The 19,348-nt window shown below is 46.7% G+C and overlaps 1 protein-coding gene and 1 pseudogene across 6 annotated transcripts in view; one reads left to right on the forward strand and one right to left on the reverse strand.

The window, feature by feature from the left end:
• Nucleotides 1–4,239: 4,239 nt before the first annotated feature.
• Nucleotides 4,240–5,611, reverse strand: LOC141110292 (uncharacterized; annotated as a pseudogene).
• Nucleotides 5,612–5,914: 303 nt separating this feature from the next.
• Nucleotides 5,915–19,348, forward strand: part of LOC141110291 (FXYD domain-containing ion transport regulator 3-like) — a 47,481-nt gene continuing 34,047 nt past the window's right edge. For 2 of the 6 annotated variants that reach the window (XM_073601582.1, XM_073601583.1), the window contains exon 1: nucleotides 11,779–11,831. In XM_073601582.1, coding sequence (XP_073457683.1) covers nucleotides 11,794–11,831 — 38 coding nt within the window. In that variant the 5' untranslated portion in view covers nucleotides 11,779–11,793. Of the gene's footprint in view, nucleotides 6,144–11,778; nucleotides 11,832–19,348 lie in introns of those variants that run through there. The other 4 variants (XM_073601585.1, XM_073601587.1, XM_073601586.1 and 1 more) reach the window with 4 other exon arrangements.

Consider the following 19,348-nt stretch of genomic DNA (forward strand, 5'->3'; position numbering starts at 1 on the left):
TTTCTCGAAAAGGGTTTTCCTGTTGATCTTGTAGATGCAGCTTATCAAAAATATAAGAGTACACCGTTCACTGAGAACCCTCGTCCACGCCCCCAGAAGGGTAATTTACGATTCATCACTCAATTCCATACTCAACATAAGCAAATGGAAAATATTGTAAAAAGACACTGGCCTCTGTTATTACAAGATGAACACCTTCTTTCCACCCTGCCCAATAGACCTCAATTTGCCTACAGAAAGGCACCTAACATCAAAAGCAGGGTAGCGACCAGCAAACTTAAGGCCAGACCTTTGCCTCCTGGCCACCACATGCCCACATTCCTAGCCATCTCTGGGATGTATCAGTGCCGTAAGCCTCTCTGCAAGACTTGTAGCTTTGTGGTACATGGCCAGAAAGACTTTCAGGTTAAAGGCAAAACATACCCAATCAAGGGCTTTCATACATGCTCATCTGACCATGTTATATATTGCCTCACATGTCCCTGTGGCTTATTTTATGTAGGACGTACCATTCGGCCACTACGTAAACGTTTTGGCGAACACCGCCGGTTTATTGAAGGCGGATTAGATAATCATAGTGTCCCCAGACACTACCTCCACGCCCACGATAAGTCCACCAATGGCCTCAAAGTATGGGTCATTGAGGCAATGCCAAAAGATCTTCCCCCAGCTGAACGCTACCGACGACTATGTCACAGGGAAATGTATTGGATATTTTTATTAAATGTTTTAGCCCCTGGAGGGTTAAACGAGGATTTTGAAGTCAGCGCAATTTTATGATAATATTAATCCAGCCCCCTCTCTTTTACTACAGTATTTGCGGTAGTCTAATATTACCACATTTCGATAGTATTGGTGACACAAATGTCCCAATTTCATTTTTTATTCTGCTATTTATATTTGCCTCTTTGCTCCCATTTATTTTTATCATGCCGTTGTACATGTAAGGTTGCGTGTTAGTCTATTCCAGACACCCTATTGATAGAATACATTATATACTCTCCCTTTTTAACTCTCCACCATTTCAGTTTTTACTTTCGTTTTTCTTCCTAACATCCCATACACATATATATATATATATTTTTTTTTTTTTCTTCTCATTGCCTCCTTTTAAAATGCTGTTACCTGTGTTTCTATGTATTTAAATGTATTTAGACGTTTTTATATTATGTTATTATCAAATTTTGATTGTTGCCCCCGCCCCCGGCCAACCCACTATTAGTTTGTGTGTGTATATATATCAGGCATAGCCATCATTATAGTCATTGGTTGAAAAAGGAACGTATGACCGTTCCGAAACGCGTCCCTTATTGATGACGACACTTCCTCCCTTCGGCTGTCTGTTTGCGGTCCAGGCTGGTTAAGGAACCGCTCCAGTGGATGACATCACTTCCGGTTACGCCGTCTCTTCGTGCTAACGACGCCGGCCTCACAGCGGCTTCCTCTGTTCCACACTGCCGCTGCTTTGTACTACATCCATCCGCTCTGAATGCTTCCTCCCACTGTGACCCTTTCCAATGCAGCTCCACTTACGAAGTGCCTGACTACACCTTCCATCTTGTAAGTGCTTTTGGAACCCAGTTGGGGCATTAAACTTGTCTTTCTTCTACACTTAGAGGCGCCTTTGTTTGTTTTCTTGTGTTTCTATAGACCCTGCTTCAGTCTTATTAAGCTGCAGCCCTTTGTGTTGAAGAGTACCATCCCATCACTTCCATCACTTCCACCAGCATCCTCATGCTTATTTGGGACTGCCTTATATAGAGACATTATCTAGACTATACTAGCCCTGTGCGCCCTATAGAAATATTTTTTAAATAATTTTTGATTTTTAAAGTGCATATTGATCCTCTGGTCATCCTGGGGGGGGGGGGGTGTCTGGCCTCTGCATTGTGTCTATGGATCTATAGCCCAGAGTTGCCCAGACTGGTGGAACAGGGAAGGCCAATAGAAGGTTTTTTGGTGTTGTGCATTTCCTGTGCACTGTCACTTCTCAGGAGAGCAATGACATCACAGTCTGAGGCTTCGAAATACGGGGCCCAGTACACACCTACAAGGGGCCACTGAGTTCACCTATAATTATGTCGGGGAGGTTGGCTATATGACCCAATGACAAGCCGTCATTTGTACGCCTTGAAGGGTGTCTCTGAAATGCTCCCTATTGAGTCCCTAATGACCTCACTCTACTACCTCTGTGGACACCTGACTGAAAATATATATAATTTCTTACAAAAGTAAGTACACCCCTCACATTTGTGTAAATCTTTTCTTCTATCTTTTTTCATGTGACAACACTGAAGAAATGACACTTGTCTACAATGTAAAGTAGTGAGTGTACAGCTTGTATAACAGTGTAAATTTGCTGTCCCCTCAAAATAACTCAACACACAGCCATTAATGCCTAAACCGCTGGCAACAAAAGTCAGTACACCCCTAAGTGAAAATGTCCAAATTGGGCCCATAGTGTCAATATTTTGTGTGGCCACCATTATTTTCCAGCACTGCCTTAACCCTCTTGGGCATGGAGTTCACCAGAGCTTCACAGGTTGTCACTGGAGTCCTCTTCCACTCCTCCATGATGACATCACAGAGCTGGTGGATGTTAGAGACCTTGCGCTCCTCCACCTTCCGTTTGAGGATGTCCCACAGATGCTCAATAGTGTTTAGGTCTGGAGACATGCTTGGCCAGTCCATCACCTTTACCCTCAGCTTCTTTAGCAAGGCAGTGGTGGTCTTGGAGGTGTGTTTGGGGTGGTTATCATGTTGGAATACTGCCCTGCGGCCCAGTCTCTGAAGGGAGGGGATCATGCTCTGCTTCAGTAGGTCACAGTACATGTTGGCATTCATGGTTCCCTCAATGATCTGTAGCCCCCCAGTGCCGGCAGCACTCATGCAGCCCCAGACCATGACACTCCCACCACCATGCTTGACTGTAGACAAGACACACTTGCCTTTGTCCTCCTCACCTGGTTGCCGCCACACACGCTTGTCACCATCTGAGCCAAATAAGATTATCTTGGTCTCATCAGACCACAGGACATGGTTCCAGTAATCCATGTCCTTAGTCTGCTTGTCTTCAGCAAACTGTTTGTGGACTTTCTTGTGCATCATCTTTAGAAGAGGCTTCCTTCTGGGATGACAGCCATGCAGACCAATTTGATGCAGTGTGCGGCGTATGGTCTGAGCACTGACAGGCTGACCCCCCCCACCCCTACAACCTCTGCAGCAATGCTGGCAGCACTCATACGTCTATTTCCCAAAGACAACCTCTGGATATGACGCTGAGCACGTGACCTCAACTTCTTTGGTGGACCATGGTGAGGCCTGTTCTGAGTGGAACCTGTCCTGTTATACCGCTGTATGGTCTTGGCCACCGTGCTGCAGCTCAGTTTCAGGGTCTTGGCAATCTTCTTATAGCCTAGGCCATCTTTATGTAGAGCAACATTTTTTTTTTTTTTCAGATCCTCAGAAAGTGCCATGAGGTGCCATGTTGAACTTCCAGTGACCAGTATGAGAGAGTGAGAGCGATAACACCAAATTTAACACACCTGCTCCCCATTCACACCTGAGACCTTGTAACACGAACAAGTCACATGACACCAGCGAGGGAAAATGACTAATTGGGCCCAATTTGGACATTTTCACTTAGGGGTGTACTAACTTTTGTTGCCAGCAGTTTAGACATTAATGGCTGTGTGTTGAGTTATTTTGAGGGGACAGCAAATTTACACTGTTATACAAGCTGTACACTCACTACTTTACATTGTAGACAAGTGTCATTTCTTCAGTGTTGTCACATGAAAAGATTTACAAAAATGTGAGGGGTGTACTTACTTTTGTGAGATACTGTATATCTCATTCACCTTCTCTCTTGCACAGGGGGTGTGCATACCTGGGCACACCCAATCAAAATGTAATTTACCGACCCCTTCCTTTTCTATATGAACACACTCGCTCACTGTGTTTACTATGCTTCAGTTTGTGAATGAACAGGAAGCCGCTCAGCACAGAGCACTTCTCATTTATTCACTGTCATGTGCAGCTGAGGCTGCAGAGAAAGGCAGAGAAAGCCATGTGTGTATTTTGTGTGTTTGAGCTTTGGGGTGCACACACCTGTGCTTGCACTTGATCTTCTGCACACTCTCTTGCGCACGTGCATTCTTGAGCTTGTACTCTTACATGCATTTTATTGCACTTGCTCTCTTGTGTTTACTTTCTTGAATGCTCACATTCTTGAGCTCTTACTGTCTCTTCAGTACACTCTACTGCACTTGTTCTCTTGCGAATGCATTTTCTATTGCGCACTCTCTTGTATGCACTCTTATCTGCGCTCGCACTCTTGCGAGAGTACTAATTTGTATGCACTCTATTGTGCTCCCTCTTGTACTTGCATACTTTTTTGAATGCACGCTTGCATTCTAGAGCTCCTATTCTCTTGTGTGCACTCTATTGCACTTGATTCTTGTGCTCTCTCTCTCTAGCTTTCTCTCGCGCTCTCTCTAGCTTTCTCTCGCGCTCTCTCTAGCTTTCTCTCGCGCTCTCTCTAGCTTTCTCTCGCGCTCTCTCTAGCTTTCTCTCGCGCTCTCTCTAGCTTTCTCTCGCGCTCTCTCTAGCTTTCTCTCGCGCTCTCTCTAGCTTTCTCTCGCGCTCTCTCTAGCTTTCTCTCGCGCTCTCTCTAGCTTTCTCTCGCGCTCTCTCTAGCTTTCTCTCGCGCTCTCTCTAGCTTTCTCTCGCGCTCTCTCTAGCTTTCTCTCGCGCTCTCTCTAGCTTTCTCTCGTGCGCTCTCTAGCTTTCTCTCTTGCGTGCGCTCTTTTTCTCTCTCGCTCGCGCTCTTTTTCTCTCTCGCTCGCGCTCTTTTTCTCTTTTGCTCTTTTTCTCTTTTGCTCTTTTTCTCTTTTGCTCTTTTTCTCTTTCGCTCTTTTTCTCTTTCGCTCTTTTTCTCTTTCGCTCTTTTTCTCTTTCGCTCTTTTGCTCTCGCTCTCTTTCTCTTGCTCTTTCTTTCTTTTTCTCGCGCTCTCTCTCTTTCTCGCGCTTTCTTTTTCTCGCGCTCTCTCTCTTTCTCGCGCTCTCTCTTTCTCGCGCTCTCTCTTTCTCGCGCGCTCTCTCTTTCTCGCGCGCTCTCTCTTTCTCGCGCGCTCTCTCTTTCTCGCGCGCTCTCTCTTTCTCGCGCGCTCTCTCTTTCTCGCGCGCTCTCTCTTTCTCGCGCTCTCTCTCTCTCTCGCTCTCTCTCTCGCTCTCTCTCTCGCTCTCTCTCTCTCGCTCTCTCTCTCTCGCTCTCTTTCTCGCTCTCTCTTTCTCGCTCTCTCTTTCTCGCTCTCTCTCTCTCGCTCTCTTTCTCGCGCTCTCTCTTTCTCGGGCTCTCTCTTTCTCGCGCTCTCTCTCTTTCTCGCGCTCTCTCTTTCTCGCGCTCTCTCTCTTTCTCGCGCTCTCTCTTTCTCGCGCTCTCTCTCTCTTTCTCGCGCTCTCTCTCTCTTTCTCGCGCTCTCTCTTTCTCGCGCTCTCTCTCTCTCTCGCGCTCTCTCTCTTTCTCGCGCTCTCTCTCTTTCTCGCGCTCTCTCTCTTTCTCGCGCTCTTTCTCGCGCTCTCTCTCTTTCTCGCGCTCTCTCTCTCTCTCTCACGCTCTCTCTCTTTCTCTCGCGCTCTCTCTCTCTCGCGCTCTCTTTCTCTCTCGCTCTTTTTCTCTGTCTTGCTCTCGCTCTGTCTTGCTCTCGCTCTGTCTCTTTCTCTCGCGCTTGCTCGATCGCTTGCTTGCTCTCGCTCTTTTTTTCGCTCGCTCTTTTTCTCTCTCTCTCTCTCTCGCCCTCTCCCTTTTTTTTTTTTTTCTCTCTCGCTTGTCTTTTTTCACTCTCTCCTCTGGCTCCAGCACTGTTGGCTCGATCCATTCTGGGTGGGGATGTTGGCTGAGCATCCAGTAAGGCTTGTTCTCACCTGTACAGTGCAGGGCGGGACAGAATCCCTAATTGATCTGGTCTGATCTGGACTCTTCCTTCTCTGTCTGTCTCATCCAAACTGCACAGCTCCCTCCTCCTTCTCCTTCTCCTCCGCATAGCTTCTCCAAGGTAAGAGCCTGCAGACTCCAGATCAGACTAGACTCCTCTCCTCCAACTCCTCTCCAGCTCTGGGCTCAGGATCTCCTCTCTGCTACAGTAATAACTTTTTTTACTTCTTGTTGTAACTTTGTTGTGTTTATAGACATTGCTTCGTGTTGTTGAGTGATAATGATCAGCTGGATCAGGAAGACACAAAACCATGAAAGTGATACATTTTATTTGTAGAGTCGATAAAAACTGAAACGTTTTGTTGTCATGTGATGGTGACTTTTAATCAGATATTTTTTTTTTTTATTTTGTTATACTTTATGGTATATTTGAGCGCTGCCAATTTTTTTATTTTGTGTTTCAAACCAACTTTTAGACTCAACAAAAATGTACAATTTTTGTATAGAAAAATCAAATTTTGTCGACCAACGCGTGAGACAGGCGGGTGGGTGCTAATACATCTGTAACACCCCCCTGGCCGGTAAAAATGGGACTTATTACTAGGAAAGTGACCATACTAACCCCAGGTAAAACTTTCCTTTGCTCTTCACCGTTGGGAGACGCAGGGATGGCGGCCGGCTCACGTGAAAGATTTACAAGTTGGAGAACCTCTGTGAGCTGATGGCCGGGCGCACTTTACGCAGAGTTCACCAACATCTGATTATCAGAAGTGATCCTCAAATCGTGCGTCACTGGTGGTTTCCAGCTACCATTCGTGTGCCCTTTGACGCAATTCGGGTTGACTTACGAACACTGGAGAGTGCAACATCTGGTGCAGCTGTGCATGGTAGCCAATAAAACCCGGAAGCTGATTGGTTACTATGCAGAAGAGATTTTGCACACTCCAGTTTTAGTAAATCAACCTCATTCTGTGCCCAAAAAAAGTGTGAATATGCAACAGTTGGCTAAAAAAATCTGGAAATTCATACACTATTTTGGCTCTTTAGTGTGTTTTTAATTATAAAATATATATTTTTATTATTATTCAAGGTATTATTGTACAATATTTTTTTCACTCTGTAATGCTTTTTTTTTTTTTTTTTTTTTTTTTCAAAGTTACTGTTGTGGGATTTTGTTTTTATTCAAGATATTATCACATAATTTCATTTGTTTACTTCAAGATATTGTTGTCTGTGTCTCTCTCTCTCTCTCTCTCTCTCTCTCTCTCTCTCTCTCTCTCTCTCTCTCTCTCTCTCTCTCTCTCTCTCTCTCTCTCTCTCTCTCTCTCTCTCTCTCTCTCTCCCTCTCTCCCCCTCTCTCTCTCTCCCCCCTCTCTCTCTCTCCCCCTCTCTCTCTCTCCCTCTCTCTCTCTCTCTCTCTCTCTCTCTCTCTCTCTCTCTCTCTCTCTCTCTCTCTCCCTCTCTCTCCCTCTCTCTCTCTCTCCCCCCTCCCCCTCCCCCTCTCCCTCCCTCCAATAATTGGGTTAAAACGGGTGTCAAGGAGCCAACATGCAGTTCCGGGACAAGGTCATCCAGTGCAAAGATGCCAAACTGCCCACCGTTGTAACAGAGCAAGGCTCCCCCCATCCTTACAATAAACCATTGCGCCCAGGGCAGCCGTCCCTCCTGCCAACCTCATATTGCCCCCCCTTCACCACCTGACAAACTCTGTGGATCGCTCTTTACATGTGCGGCGGTGTCTGACACTCTTCTAAACGGGCTCTGAGGGACTTGGGTAAAAAGTGTTGAAGCTGACATCCAACAAACACGTGCTTCAGCTGAGTCTGCATACTTTTCCAATGACGGTGGTTGATTCACCACCAGTGAATGTTGGTTTGGTCAAAGTCACATATATTTATTTATTTTCTGCTTGATAAACTTGCTCCAAAAAAAAGGCAAGTCGTCAAATCTTGCAACGTTTAAAAAGTTTTAAGGCAATGTGGGGGGGCGCTTTTTTTTTCTGCATGTTGCACGCGTTTTAAGCATACATCAACGTTCTGCCATATACCTCAACGGAAGTGTAGATGGCCGTTCCAGGGCTGCGTTTTGACTTGCACTGCGTTTCTCTAGGGGCCGGTTCACACCAGGAATTGTGAAGGAATGCACTGCGCATTCTGTGCGATTCACATGCGGTGCAATGCAGAGCCAATTCATTTGGAATAGGTTGAACTGCACCAACAGTAGTGGATGCGCACTGCAACAGGATGGCAGGGTACTTTTCTACATGCGATCCAGTGCAGGCAAACGCACTGCAGTTAACGTGTTGTTAACTTTAACATTGACACCTGCTGCAGACCGCAAATGCAGTGTGGGGAAACGGGCACGGAAAGCAGGTTTCCCGCACAGTGATCTGCTGTGCACGGGGTCCTAAATGCAAGAAACCGTACCTGCATCTAAATCTCCTTTTTTGCTCTGAGGATTGATCTGCGCTCGGATCGCGCTTCAGAGGCTACTGACAATGATGCGACGCCTCCTCGCTGTCTGTTTTCAAACCCCATTTTTTTGCGACAATTGCGCCATTTGCGGCACTTCCCCATTTGTTTGTGCTTGCCGCCCACCGATCGCTACATGTAGGGTGAGCTTTGCCACGGGCGAAGCATCATGGCTGCTGCATGTAACCTTCCCTGTCTACTGCCTATTGCGGCTTGAGGGGGGGGGCGGGGAGAAACTGTAAAAAACTGTTACACTGACCACACGTCTAAGGATCCATTCATACCAATGCATTTTTTGTTTTTCATGCTTTTTGCAGAACGTTCTTTTTAACATGGGTTCCTAAGGAACATGTTCACAACAGTGCATTTTTGTGCCTCTGCGTTTTTGGAAAGGGTACGTTTTTTTTTTTTTTATCTGCAACAAATCAACCCCCCGAAAAAAAGCATAAAAAAAGGCAAATGGTGCCCAAAAAAAAAAAGCATAAATGCAAATCGCTGCAAAAAGCACTGCAGAAAGACTAAAAAGCAAACTGTATAGGTGTGAATGAAGCCTGAGGCCGGGTTCACTGTGTGGCCACAGTTCACAGTATGGAGTCCGATACGTCCCTTTTCACGGGTTCAGGTGCGAATCCGGTCCGAATTTTTGCTGAATTCTCATCTGAACCCGACCCAAAGAAGCGCAGGACTCATTTAGGTACGCGGACTGCGGCCGGCCCGGGAGATGTGTGAACCGGCCCCATTGCAAGCCAGGCACACTACCGTGTCCTGCAAATTAGATGCGGAGAAACCCGCATTCCAATTCGCATGTATCTGAACCAGGCCTGAGGCTCCATTCACACCTATGCGGTTTGCTTCTGAGGGTTTCTGCAGTACTTTCTTTGTGTGTTTTTATTCATTAACTTTTTTTTTTCTGCAGTACTTTTTTGTTGCTTTTTTTTTTTTTTTTTTTAATTATTTATGTATTTTAATTTGCAGTGATTTTGCCTTTTTGTTGTTGGGCAGTATAAAAACGCAAATCGCGCTAAAAATGCACTACATGCTTTTCTGCACCTTCTCCATTAAAGCCTAATAAACCAAAAAAAGCATGCTTGCAATATTTAAATGTATGTTTTGAGGGAAATTGATGGCTTATTTAAGTGTGTGTGTGTGTTTTTTTCATAGAAGGGCGTTGAGTGCAAGGGTCAGGTGCATTGTTGCATTGGGGAATGGGAGCAACCTGACAACCCAACAAAGCGTGAATGTAGATATGAAGCTGGTCTAATGAATAGTCGCCAGACAACAGATCTGACAGACTCTAAACTCAACCGGAACTTTTTTTTTTAGTTACATAGCTACATAGTAGGTGAGGTTGAAAAAAGACACAAGTCCATCAAGTCCAACCTACGTGTGTGATTATATGTCAGTATTTTAGCTTTTGGATGGAGTGTGGGAGGGGTTAGAACCCCCTTGCAGGATCTTATTGCACTGATTTGTAAAGCCAGCACTCCATGCAAATACAGGGAAAGACCTGCTCTATCTTCAGGCTATTTTTGATGTGACCTGCATGGAGTTGCCGGCTTTTTTGCATATTTGGCGCTATAATACGGGATCGCTGATGGCCCTGCACTCCCAACCAGCGGCGCTTGGAGGGTCTGGTGATGGGTGGATTTTGTTTGCAGATTCCTATCACTGTCTGTGTCTTCACTGGTGGGATTTTAGGTTGCTTCCTGGCCCAGAGACCCAACAGGAAGTCAGAAAATCTCTCCTAAGCGATGGAATTTGCCATCATGGAGAGATGTTACCGGAACAAGTGTTTCCATTGGAAGATTTCCCCTCTGCTCCTGTTCTGGTGACAGCTGCAGAGTGGAAGGAATAGTGCCCCATCGTTGGTGTCGGTGGGGGGGGGGGGCATAGTGCCCCATCGTTGGTGTTGGTGGGGGGGCATAGTGCCCCATCGTTGGTGTTGGTGGGGGGGGCATAGTGCCCCATCGTTGGTGGGGGGGGGCATAGTGCCCCATCGTTGGTGTCGGTGGGGGGGGGCATAGTGCCCCATCGTTGGTGTCGGTGGGGGGGGGGCATAGTGCCCCATCGTTGGTGTCGGTGGGGGGGGGCATAGTGCCCCATCGTTGGTGTTGGTGGGGGGGCATAGTGCCCCATTGTTGGTGGGGGGGCATAGTGCCCCATTGTTGGTGGGGGGGCATAGTGCCCCATTGTTGGTGGGGGGGCATAGTGCCCCATCGTTGGTGTCGGTGGGGGGGCATAGTGCCCCATCGTTGGTGTCGGTGGGGGGGGCATAGCGCCCCATCGTTGGTGTTGTGGGAGGAAGGATGCCTTAATGGTGTTGTCAGTGGGGGAAATAGTGCCCCGAGGGCCAGATAAAGGAAAGCAAAGGGCTGCACTTTGGAGACCACTGACCTAGACCAGGCATGCTCAACCTGTGGCCCTTTATCTGTTGCGAAACTACAAGTCCCATGAGACCTTGCAAGGCAGATGTTTTGGAACTACATTTCCCATGATGCTCAACTACACTGCAGAGTGCATGAGCATCATGGCAAATGTAGTTCCAAAACATCTGGGTTGCCAAGGTTCACCATCACTGGCCTAGACCATTGCTAATGCCTCCCTGAAACAGTCAATGGCTTGGGTATAAACTTGCACCGTTGGCTGAAACTATTACAAAACCATTCAATCTTTCCATTTGATGGTTGTCTATGAGGCTTCTGTGACAGCGCTGGGCCCCCTTTCACTGTGGGAAAAGTGGGTAAATGGCATAAAGGGGCTCTAGAATGAGTGGAGAAAATGTAGAGTTTGAGTGGAGAAATTTTTTTTTTTTTTTCAGTTTTCTGCGGGGCTGTTTGTTTTTTTTTATAGCTCCCACATGGGTTCCGGAGTCCTGAGACTTTGAAGAGCTTTGGGAGTAAAGAAGTCTCTGGTCTCCAGAAACCATTGAGTTAAAAAAAAAAAAAAAAAAAAAAAAAAAAAACCTAGGAAAACTTGAAAAGCCAACTTTACCTGACCAAAACGGACCTTCTGAAGCCCCTTGATCTGCATCTTTTGAGAACCTTGTGTGCCATTTACCTCTTTCACAGTGGTAGGGCCCAGCATTGTCCCACCATGTGCTTATGGAGCCCCGTTCCATACTGCTGGGGAAAAATCATACATTAGAAAAATGCAAATACAGTGATTGTAGGAACTCATTCCTACTGTGTATTGTCTGATCGTTCCCTCGTCTTAAGATTTCAAAATAGACGTGGAAAGATGGTTGGTTTCACATAAACCAGAAAAATGAAATCTCAACAGATAAATTGCTTTTTTTTTCCTCTGTAGTCTGTGGTGAGGATCGCTCCACTAAAACAATTCTGACTGTACAAATTTTTTTTTTTTTTTTAGTTCATTTGTCTATTTAGGATGTCTCTCCTGCATGTATGTTCAGCTTTCTGCCGAGGGTGAGATCTTCCATTGAATTATTTAGTTGTTTTGTGTTTCGGAGGTGTGATTATCTCATGTTTCTACGCGCTGCGGCTTGTTTGTTTTGCTGAGTTTTCATTTTCCCTTTTTTTTTTTTTTTTTTTTTTTTTGTCCATTCCCCTGAGAAAATCCTAAAATGTCTTTTATGTTTAGCGAGTTGGCATTGAACTGATAAACTGATGTTTAGGAAGTTGGGTTAGTTGGAGAGTTGGCATTATAATGACAAATCAAGGTTTAAGAAGTTGGGGTTGTTGGCAGTCGGGGGCGGACTGACAACTCATGGGGCCCCCGGGCAATAGGAGATTATGGGGCCCCCGGGCAATAGGAGATTATGGGGTCCCCAGGCAATAGATTATGGAGCCACACAGTATACACACACAGAATACACATACACACAATTTTTTTACATGCTGTCCCTGGTTTTATTGAGGCTGGCAACCCTGATGGGGCCCCTTAGTGGCATGGGGCCCTCGGGCAGTCCCTGAGTGCCCGAATGGTCAGTCCGCCCCTGTTGGCAATTAATTAACCAATATTTGTTGAGTGTGTGTGTGTGTGTGTGTGTGTGTGTGGGGGGGGGGTAGCCTTGATCTGATAAATTGATGCTTAGGGAGTTGGGATAGTTTGGGAGTTGGCATTAAATTGCTAAATATATGTTTAGAGAGTTGAGTTGGCATTTTATTACCAAATCAATGTTTGCTGAGTTGGGTAGCTGGCATTGAATTGATCAGTGTTTAGGGAACTAGGTTAGTTAGGAGGATTGGCATTGATTTGATAAATATGTTTAGGGAGTTGGGTTAGTTGGATAATTGGCATTATATTTACAAATCTAATACTTAAGGAGTTGGAGGCAAGTAAGGTTGTTGGCATTTAATTGATAACCCAACTCGAGCATTGGTTATTTGGGACGTTGGCATTTAAACTGATGTTTATTGAGTTGAGTTAGTTGGGGGGGAAGTTGGCATTGAATTGATAGATGATTAAGGAGTTAGGTTCGTTTGGGAGTTGGCAATTAAATTGATCAATATGTTTAGAGAGTTGAGTTGGCATTTTATTGACAAATCAATGTTTGCTGAGTTGGGTAGCTGGCATTGAGTTGATCAATGTTTTAGGGAACTGGGTTAGTTGGGGGATTGGCATTGAATTGATAAATATGTTTAGGGAGTTGTGGGCTAGTTGGAGAATTGGCATTATATTGACAAATCAATGTTTTAGGGGTAGCTGGGTTGTTGGCATTGAGTTGGGTTATTTGGGGAGCAACAGTAGCATTGAACTGATAAATTGATCTTTAGGGAGTTGGGTTAGTTTTGGGAGTTGGCATTGAATTGATAAATTATGTTTTTGGGGTGTTGGGTTAGTTGGACAGTTGTGGGGCGCTTACAAACGTGAGTATCCGTAGAGTTTACCATAAAGGGCCAGTTTGGGTGACCATTCACCAATGCCAGTCAGGTTCCCTTTTTTTTTTTTTTTTTTTTTTTGTGCCTGCAGGTGAGGGGTCAGTGCTGGGAATACGCTCCCCCCCCCTCCCCCCCCCCCAGCAGGAAGCAGTTGCATTTTTCTTCCTTATTGTTTGTTAAATATTCAATCAAACCTGTTTTATTTTTAATTTTTTACATCTGTGTTCTGTATAAGTGCAAAAAATACCAGTTGATCCTGTCAGTCTTCAACTTTCTGTAGGGGATGATGATGGGTTATGGAAATGGAGATGCCAAGGGAGATGAGGGGGGGGGGGGGTGTTATGGAGATGAGGAAGAGAAGAGATGGGGTTGGGGGGGGGGGGGGTATGGAGATAAAGAAGGGGGAGAAGAATGAGGAGAGGGGGTTATGGATATGAGGAGGAGGAGGTGGTGATATTGAGATGAGGAAAGGGAGGCGCTGAGCAGGGTACAAAGTGGCTATGGAGATGAGGAGGGGTTGTAGAGATGGGGAAGTGACAATGGTACTGACGAATGTGGATGAGGAATGAGGTGGTGTGTTTTTATGGAGATGAGGAAGATGAGTTGTGGAAAGGAGGAGGAGAAGGGGTTATGGAGGGGGGAAATGGGAAGGAAGGTTGATGGAGATGAGGAAGTAGGAGGCGAAATGATGGGGGCTTTATGGCAATAAATGGGGTGGGCTATGGAGATGAGGAGGAAAGGGAGGGCTATGGGGATGAGGAAGGGGGGGCTATGGGGATGAGGAGAGGTTGGAGATGGGGAAGTGACAATGGTACTGAGGAAGGTGGAGGAGGAATGAGGTGGTGTGTTTTATGGAGATGAGGAGGAAAGGGGGGGGGCTATGGATGTAAGGAGGAGGGGGGGGTGGGCGGGCTATGGAGATGATGAAGTGGTCGTGGAAATTAGGAAGGGGGAGGAGAAATGAGAAGGTGCAGCTATGACGATGAGGAAGATGATTTGTGGAAAGGAGGAGGAAAAGGGGTTGAGAAGAGGAGAAATGGTGATGGAGATGAGGAGGAGGGGTTATGGAGAGGAAGATGAGGCCAGTGAGGAGATGTAGTTATGGATATGAGGGGATGAGGAGAGGGGCTCAGTTTTTTTTTTTTTTTTGAAGTAGGCAGGGCTGACACCACCTACAAAATTAATTCTTGGCTGTGTTGTCATGTCGGAGAGGACTACTCTCAGTCCATTATATTCCTGGAACATCGGCAGATATTTCTCTGTACTTGCAGTGTGTTTTAAAGGGATAAACCATGGGGAAATGTCCATGTATTCTGGAGATGTACGAAATACTTGTTGTTTTTTTTTTTCCTATTTATTTAGACATACAGTGTAAGTACCTCGGTGACGTATGCGGAGTGCTCCTTTTAAATCTTTTAAATGATCCAGAACAAACAGCTCTGAATTAACTGCAGGTCGATCGGTCAGTAACAATGAATTGCCGGTTGGGTTGTACGCCGTCTTTATGGTTTGTTGGTTTTCTGATTTTACTAGACAAAGCCGGTGCTGAGTGTATTGTGCAATGGCGGAGTGCTGTGTTTATTGTACACTGTGTACTTTTTATTTTATATGGGCTTTGTATTATAATGAGGGTTTGATCGCTATCTCCGCTCTGGTTTTTACCAAAAGGTGTTGGCCGCCTTTGCTGATCTGCCCTTCTGAAAATACTAACGGGCCTGGTTTGTGATCCAGAACAAGAATGCAGATCACTAGCTGTGCGGGTCAGTTTTGAGGCTACAGAAAGCCAAGCATGTAGCATTTTCAGAAGGAGCCCATCAACAGCAGCCCTTGTATGTTCTCCTCAGAGTGCAATACGTACATTCTCATGGGATTACTGGGTGCCTGGTGTGACTGTGCGGTCCATACATTGGCAGATTTTTGTAGAACTTGTATGACCAGAGTGATTTTCAGCCATTTATGATCTGTAAATTGTCAGGCTATTTACATCCGTCAGGAAAAGACATATATATTTTGAGGAGGGCGGACCTCTGGCCTTTATCCAGCTGCCAAATAAATTACGTCAAGAACTTGTTCTGTTCCATAAGCCTCCTCCCCAAACCTGTCTAACAGGCAATATATTGACTTAAGGTGTCCCAGCTGGTGAGAGATGGGCCCTATGGGATGAAGAGGGGACCCGAGGGCTCAGCCTGGATCCCTCACTGCACCTTGGTGGGGGAGGGCCAGAGTTATCACTGCATTGGGCCCATAAGGGGATGTATCTCGTTTTCTCGTTCTCATGTTTTTTGCTGGCTCTTTCTTTCTTTTCTTTTCTTTTCTTTTCTTTCTTTCTTTCTTTCTTTCTTTCTTTCTTTCTTTCTTTCTTTCTTTCTTTCTTTCTTTCTTTCTTTCTTTTCTCTCTTTTCTCTCTTTTCTCTCTTTTCTCTCTTTTCTCTCTTTTCTCTCTTTTCTCTCTTTTCTCTCTTTTCTCTTTCTTTCTCGCTCTTGTGTTCGCTCCCTCTCTTGTGCTCGCTCCCTCTCTCGCGCTCCCTCTCTGGCGCTCTCGCTCACGCTCCCTCTCTGGCGCTCGCGCTCCCTCTCTGGCGCTCGCGCTCCCTCTCTGGCGCTCGAGCTCCCTCTCTGGCGCTCTCGCTCACGCTCCCTCTCTGGCGCTCGCGCTCCCTCTCTGGCGCTCGCGCTCCCTCTCTGGCGCTCGAGCTCCCTCTCTGGCGCTCTCGCTTGCGCTCCCTCTCTGGCGCTGGCGCTCCCTCTCTGACGCTGGCGCTCCCTCTCTGGCGCTCCCATAATACAAATCGGGGGCCCCTAGAGAAATAAGTTGTCACCCAAATTGAGAAATCCACCTGAAAATGACAAAGGGCGCTGAACGATTGTCTCAAGAGTCCAAACAGGGACAAAAGGCATGAAACACGTTTCGGGGTGCCAAATATCCTCCTTCATCAGGGCTGGGATAATTTAGCAGAAAGTGTCTATTCAATTCAAAACAGAAGCTCCTGGAGAGAAATATCTAGTGGAAAATGTAAGATAATGTATTTGTGCTTGCTTCTATGTTGGGGGCACATTTTTCAGTGGGCTGTCTTATCGCAACGCACATTGACGCAGGTGATAACGCACGGCGTGCTCTGTGACAGTGTGAATGAGCCCTAATGCTGTATTACAACAGTACAGAAGAGTGGAAGTCTCAATGTCACTTTTATAATTATCTACTGGTCATCAGAAAAATCTGATCCTATAACAAATCGCTGTTAGTCGATGGAAGGATGAGATGTTTTCCTTTGTTGGGAACATCTGGGGATTTGCAGGTGGTGGGGTTGGGAGGGTTGTTTGTGTTACCTCTATGGTGCCTGGAAATGCAAAAAGCTGAGTTCTAAAACTTGCCCCCCCCCCCCCCCATCCCTCCCCCGTGTCGCTGTGCGCTCAGTGCCAGGATAAAGTTTCCAGTCTTGTGTAGGAGCCACCTGTAGATGTTTGGACACTGAGGTCAGCGTGATATCTGAATCCTGAGGATTTGTAAACACTCAGTAAGCTCTGATCAGGGCGGCATCCAACTCCGCTGGATTCGGCTCGCCAGATATTGTCCAAGGGAACAAAAAACAAAACAAAATGCACATTTCCACCACCGGGGCCGCAAACTTCCAACCACAATAATATTCTCCACCTTCCCGTACCATATGTTGATGTAGGATCCAATTAATTCTTTGCGGTGTGTTAATGGTAAAATCCTCATTACTCTTCTGTTTTGTAACACAACGCACTACATGTCCGGATGGCAGGTGCGCCAATTATGTATCAAAAGTCAACATTCAGCGTTTCATTAACGCTAATGAGTGCCGCAGCTTGTGATGACATCACTTGTACCTCCGTGAGGTCATTAATTTCTGGCGAGGTGCTTAGCTCCAGGTCAGAGGTTTATTGTTGGCTCCTCTGATTGGTTGACTGCGGTTATAAACCAATTGGCAGATAACTGATATCTTGACTTGTTCTACAGTAGCAAAATCTGACCTCACAATGAGTTATACATTTATACCAGTCTGTCCGGGTGAGGAGGAGTCCTGGGCCTGAGCTCTGATCAGGGTCGCTGGACGCTGGAGGAATCCAGGCTACCTGTCAACATTTTGGACTCTGGGCGATCAGAGTCTGTCTGGATCATTGGATGGATCGATTTAGGGGCTCCCGATACGGATCCAGTCAGACAATGCCACAGCGGTGGCCTACAACAACCACCAGGGAGGAACAAGGAGTGTGTTAGCGGGCCTGGAAGTAGCCGGCATTCTCCGGTGGGCAGAGCGTTTCGTCCTGGCCATGTCCGCCGTCCACATTCCAGGGGTGGACAACTGGCAGGCAGATTACCTCAGTCGACAAGTGTTGGACCAAGGGGAGTGGTCCCTTCATCAGGAGATATTTCAACAGATATTTCTGCGTTGGGGCTCTCCAGAGGTAGATCTGATGGCATCCCGGGTCAACCGGAAGGTGCAGAGGTTTGTGGCCAGGTCTCGGGACACTCTGGCGGACGCCTCAGACGCTCTGGTGGCTCCGTGGGCCCAGTATCGTCTGATCTATGCCTTTCCTCCTCTCAAGCTTCTGCCTTGGCTCTTACGCAGGATCGAGCCCAAAGGAATTCCCGTCATTCTAGTGGTCACGGACTGGCCTCGTTGGTCCTGGTGCGTCTGGTCACAGACGCCCTCTGGCGGCTGCCTCTCAGGGAGGATCTGCTATCCCAAAGGCCGATCTTCCACCCTGCTTTACCGTCGCTGGCTTTAATGGCATGGCTGCTGAAAGCCAGGTGTTGAAGGATAGAGGTTTACCTGCGTCCAGTGATTGAGACACTACTCAAAGCTAGGAAGTCTACTTCCAGGAAGGTATATCATCGGACGTGGAAAGTGTACATTTCATGGTGTGAGTCAGTGGGGTTTCGCCCACGTTCCTTTTCGGTGGGTCGGATTTAGACTTTTCTCCAGAGGGGCGTTGTACAGAATTTGGCCTTGAGTACTATCAAGGGCCAGGTGTCGGCTTTGGCGGTTTTTCTTTCAATGCACCCCCTGGCTTTGCATTCCCTGGTGCGTACCTTCATTCAGGGGGTGCGACATGTGGTTCCACCGATGCGACCTCCCTTGCCACCGTGGGACTTTGAATCTGGTGCTTTCGGCTCTACAGAAGCCTTCGTTTGAAAATATTTGAGAAATTCACCTGCTCACGCTATCACAGAAGGTGGCTTTCTTGGTGGCCATCACCTCTGCTCACAGGGTGTTGGAATTGGCAGCACTATCCTGTCGCACGCTCTACCTGGTGATTCTTCGCCCTTGTCCTTCGTTCCTTCCAAAAGTTGTTTCTGATTTCCATTTAAACGAAGACATTGTGTTGTCTTCCCTGTGTCCCAGGCTGCAACATCCGAGGGAATTTGCCTTACACACCTTGGATGTAGTTCGGGCGATCGGGGTGTATTTGGCGGCTTTCGGAGGTCAGACTCACTGTTAGTGATCGTGAACTGGCCGAAGATGGGGCTGTCTGCTTCCACGGCGACCATTTCTAGATGGATCAGACAGACAGTGACTCAAGGCCTATTCTGTCAGGGGTCGGGTTCCTCCCTTCCCGGTGCAGGCGCACTCTACTTGGGTGCTGAGTGCCTCCTGGGCCTTCCGTCATCAGGCATCAGTGATGCAAGTGTGCAAGGCAGCCACCTGGTCATCGGCACACACTTTCACAAAATTTTACAAAGTGGATGTGCTGGCATCTGCGGAATGCCTCTTTTGGCCGCAAGGTTCTGCAGGCTGCGGTCTACAGGGTTTTTCCCTCACGAAAGGGGTTTTCTTGCTGTTCAGGTTGGGCTCCAGTTCTCGATGAGCTCCAGGTTGTGTGGGGTTTTTTAGTAGTGTGTGTGTGTGTGTGTTTTTTTTTTTTTTTTTGGCTGCCCCACCCCTCATGTTTGGCACTGCTTTGGGACATCTCTATGGTTCTGAATAAAGAAGTGCTGTGTCTGTCAATGAACAAATGGGAAAATAGGATTTTATTTTTCTCTGAGTTCCTTTGACAGGTACAGTACCCGCCCTTCTATGGAATGTTTTTTGTTTTTTTTTTATGCTTCTGACACTGCTTGGGACAAACTGAAG

This window comes from Aquarana catesbeiana, linkage group LG10 (assembly GCF_042186555.1).
Source record: "Aquarana catesbeiana isolate 2022-GZ linkage group LG10, ASM4218655v1, whole genome shotgun sequence".
Classification (NCBI taxonomy): domain Eukaryota; kingdom Metazoa; phylum Chordata; class Amphibia; order Anura; family Ranidae; genus Aquarana; species Aquarana catesbeiana.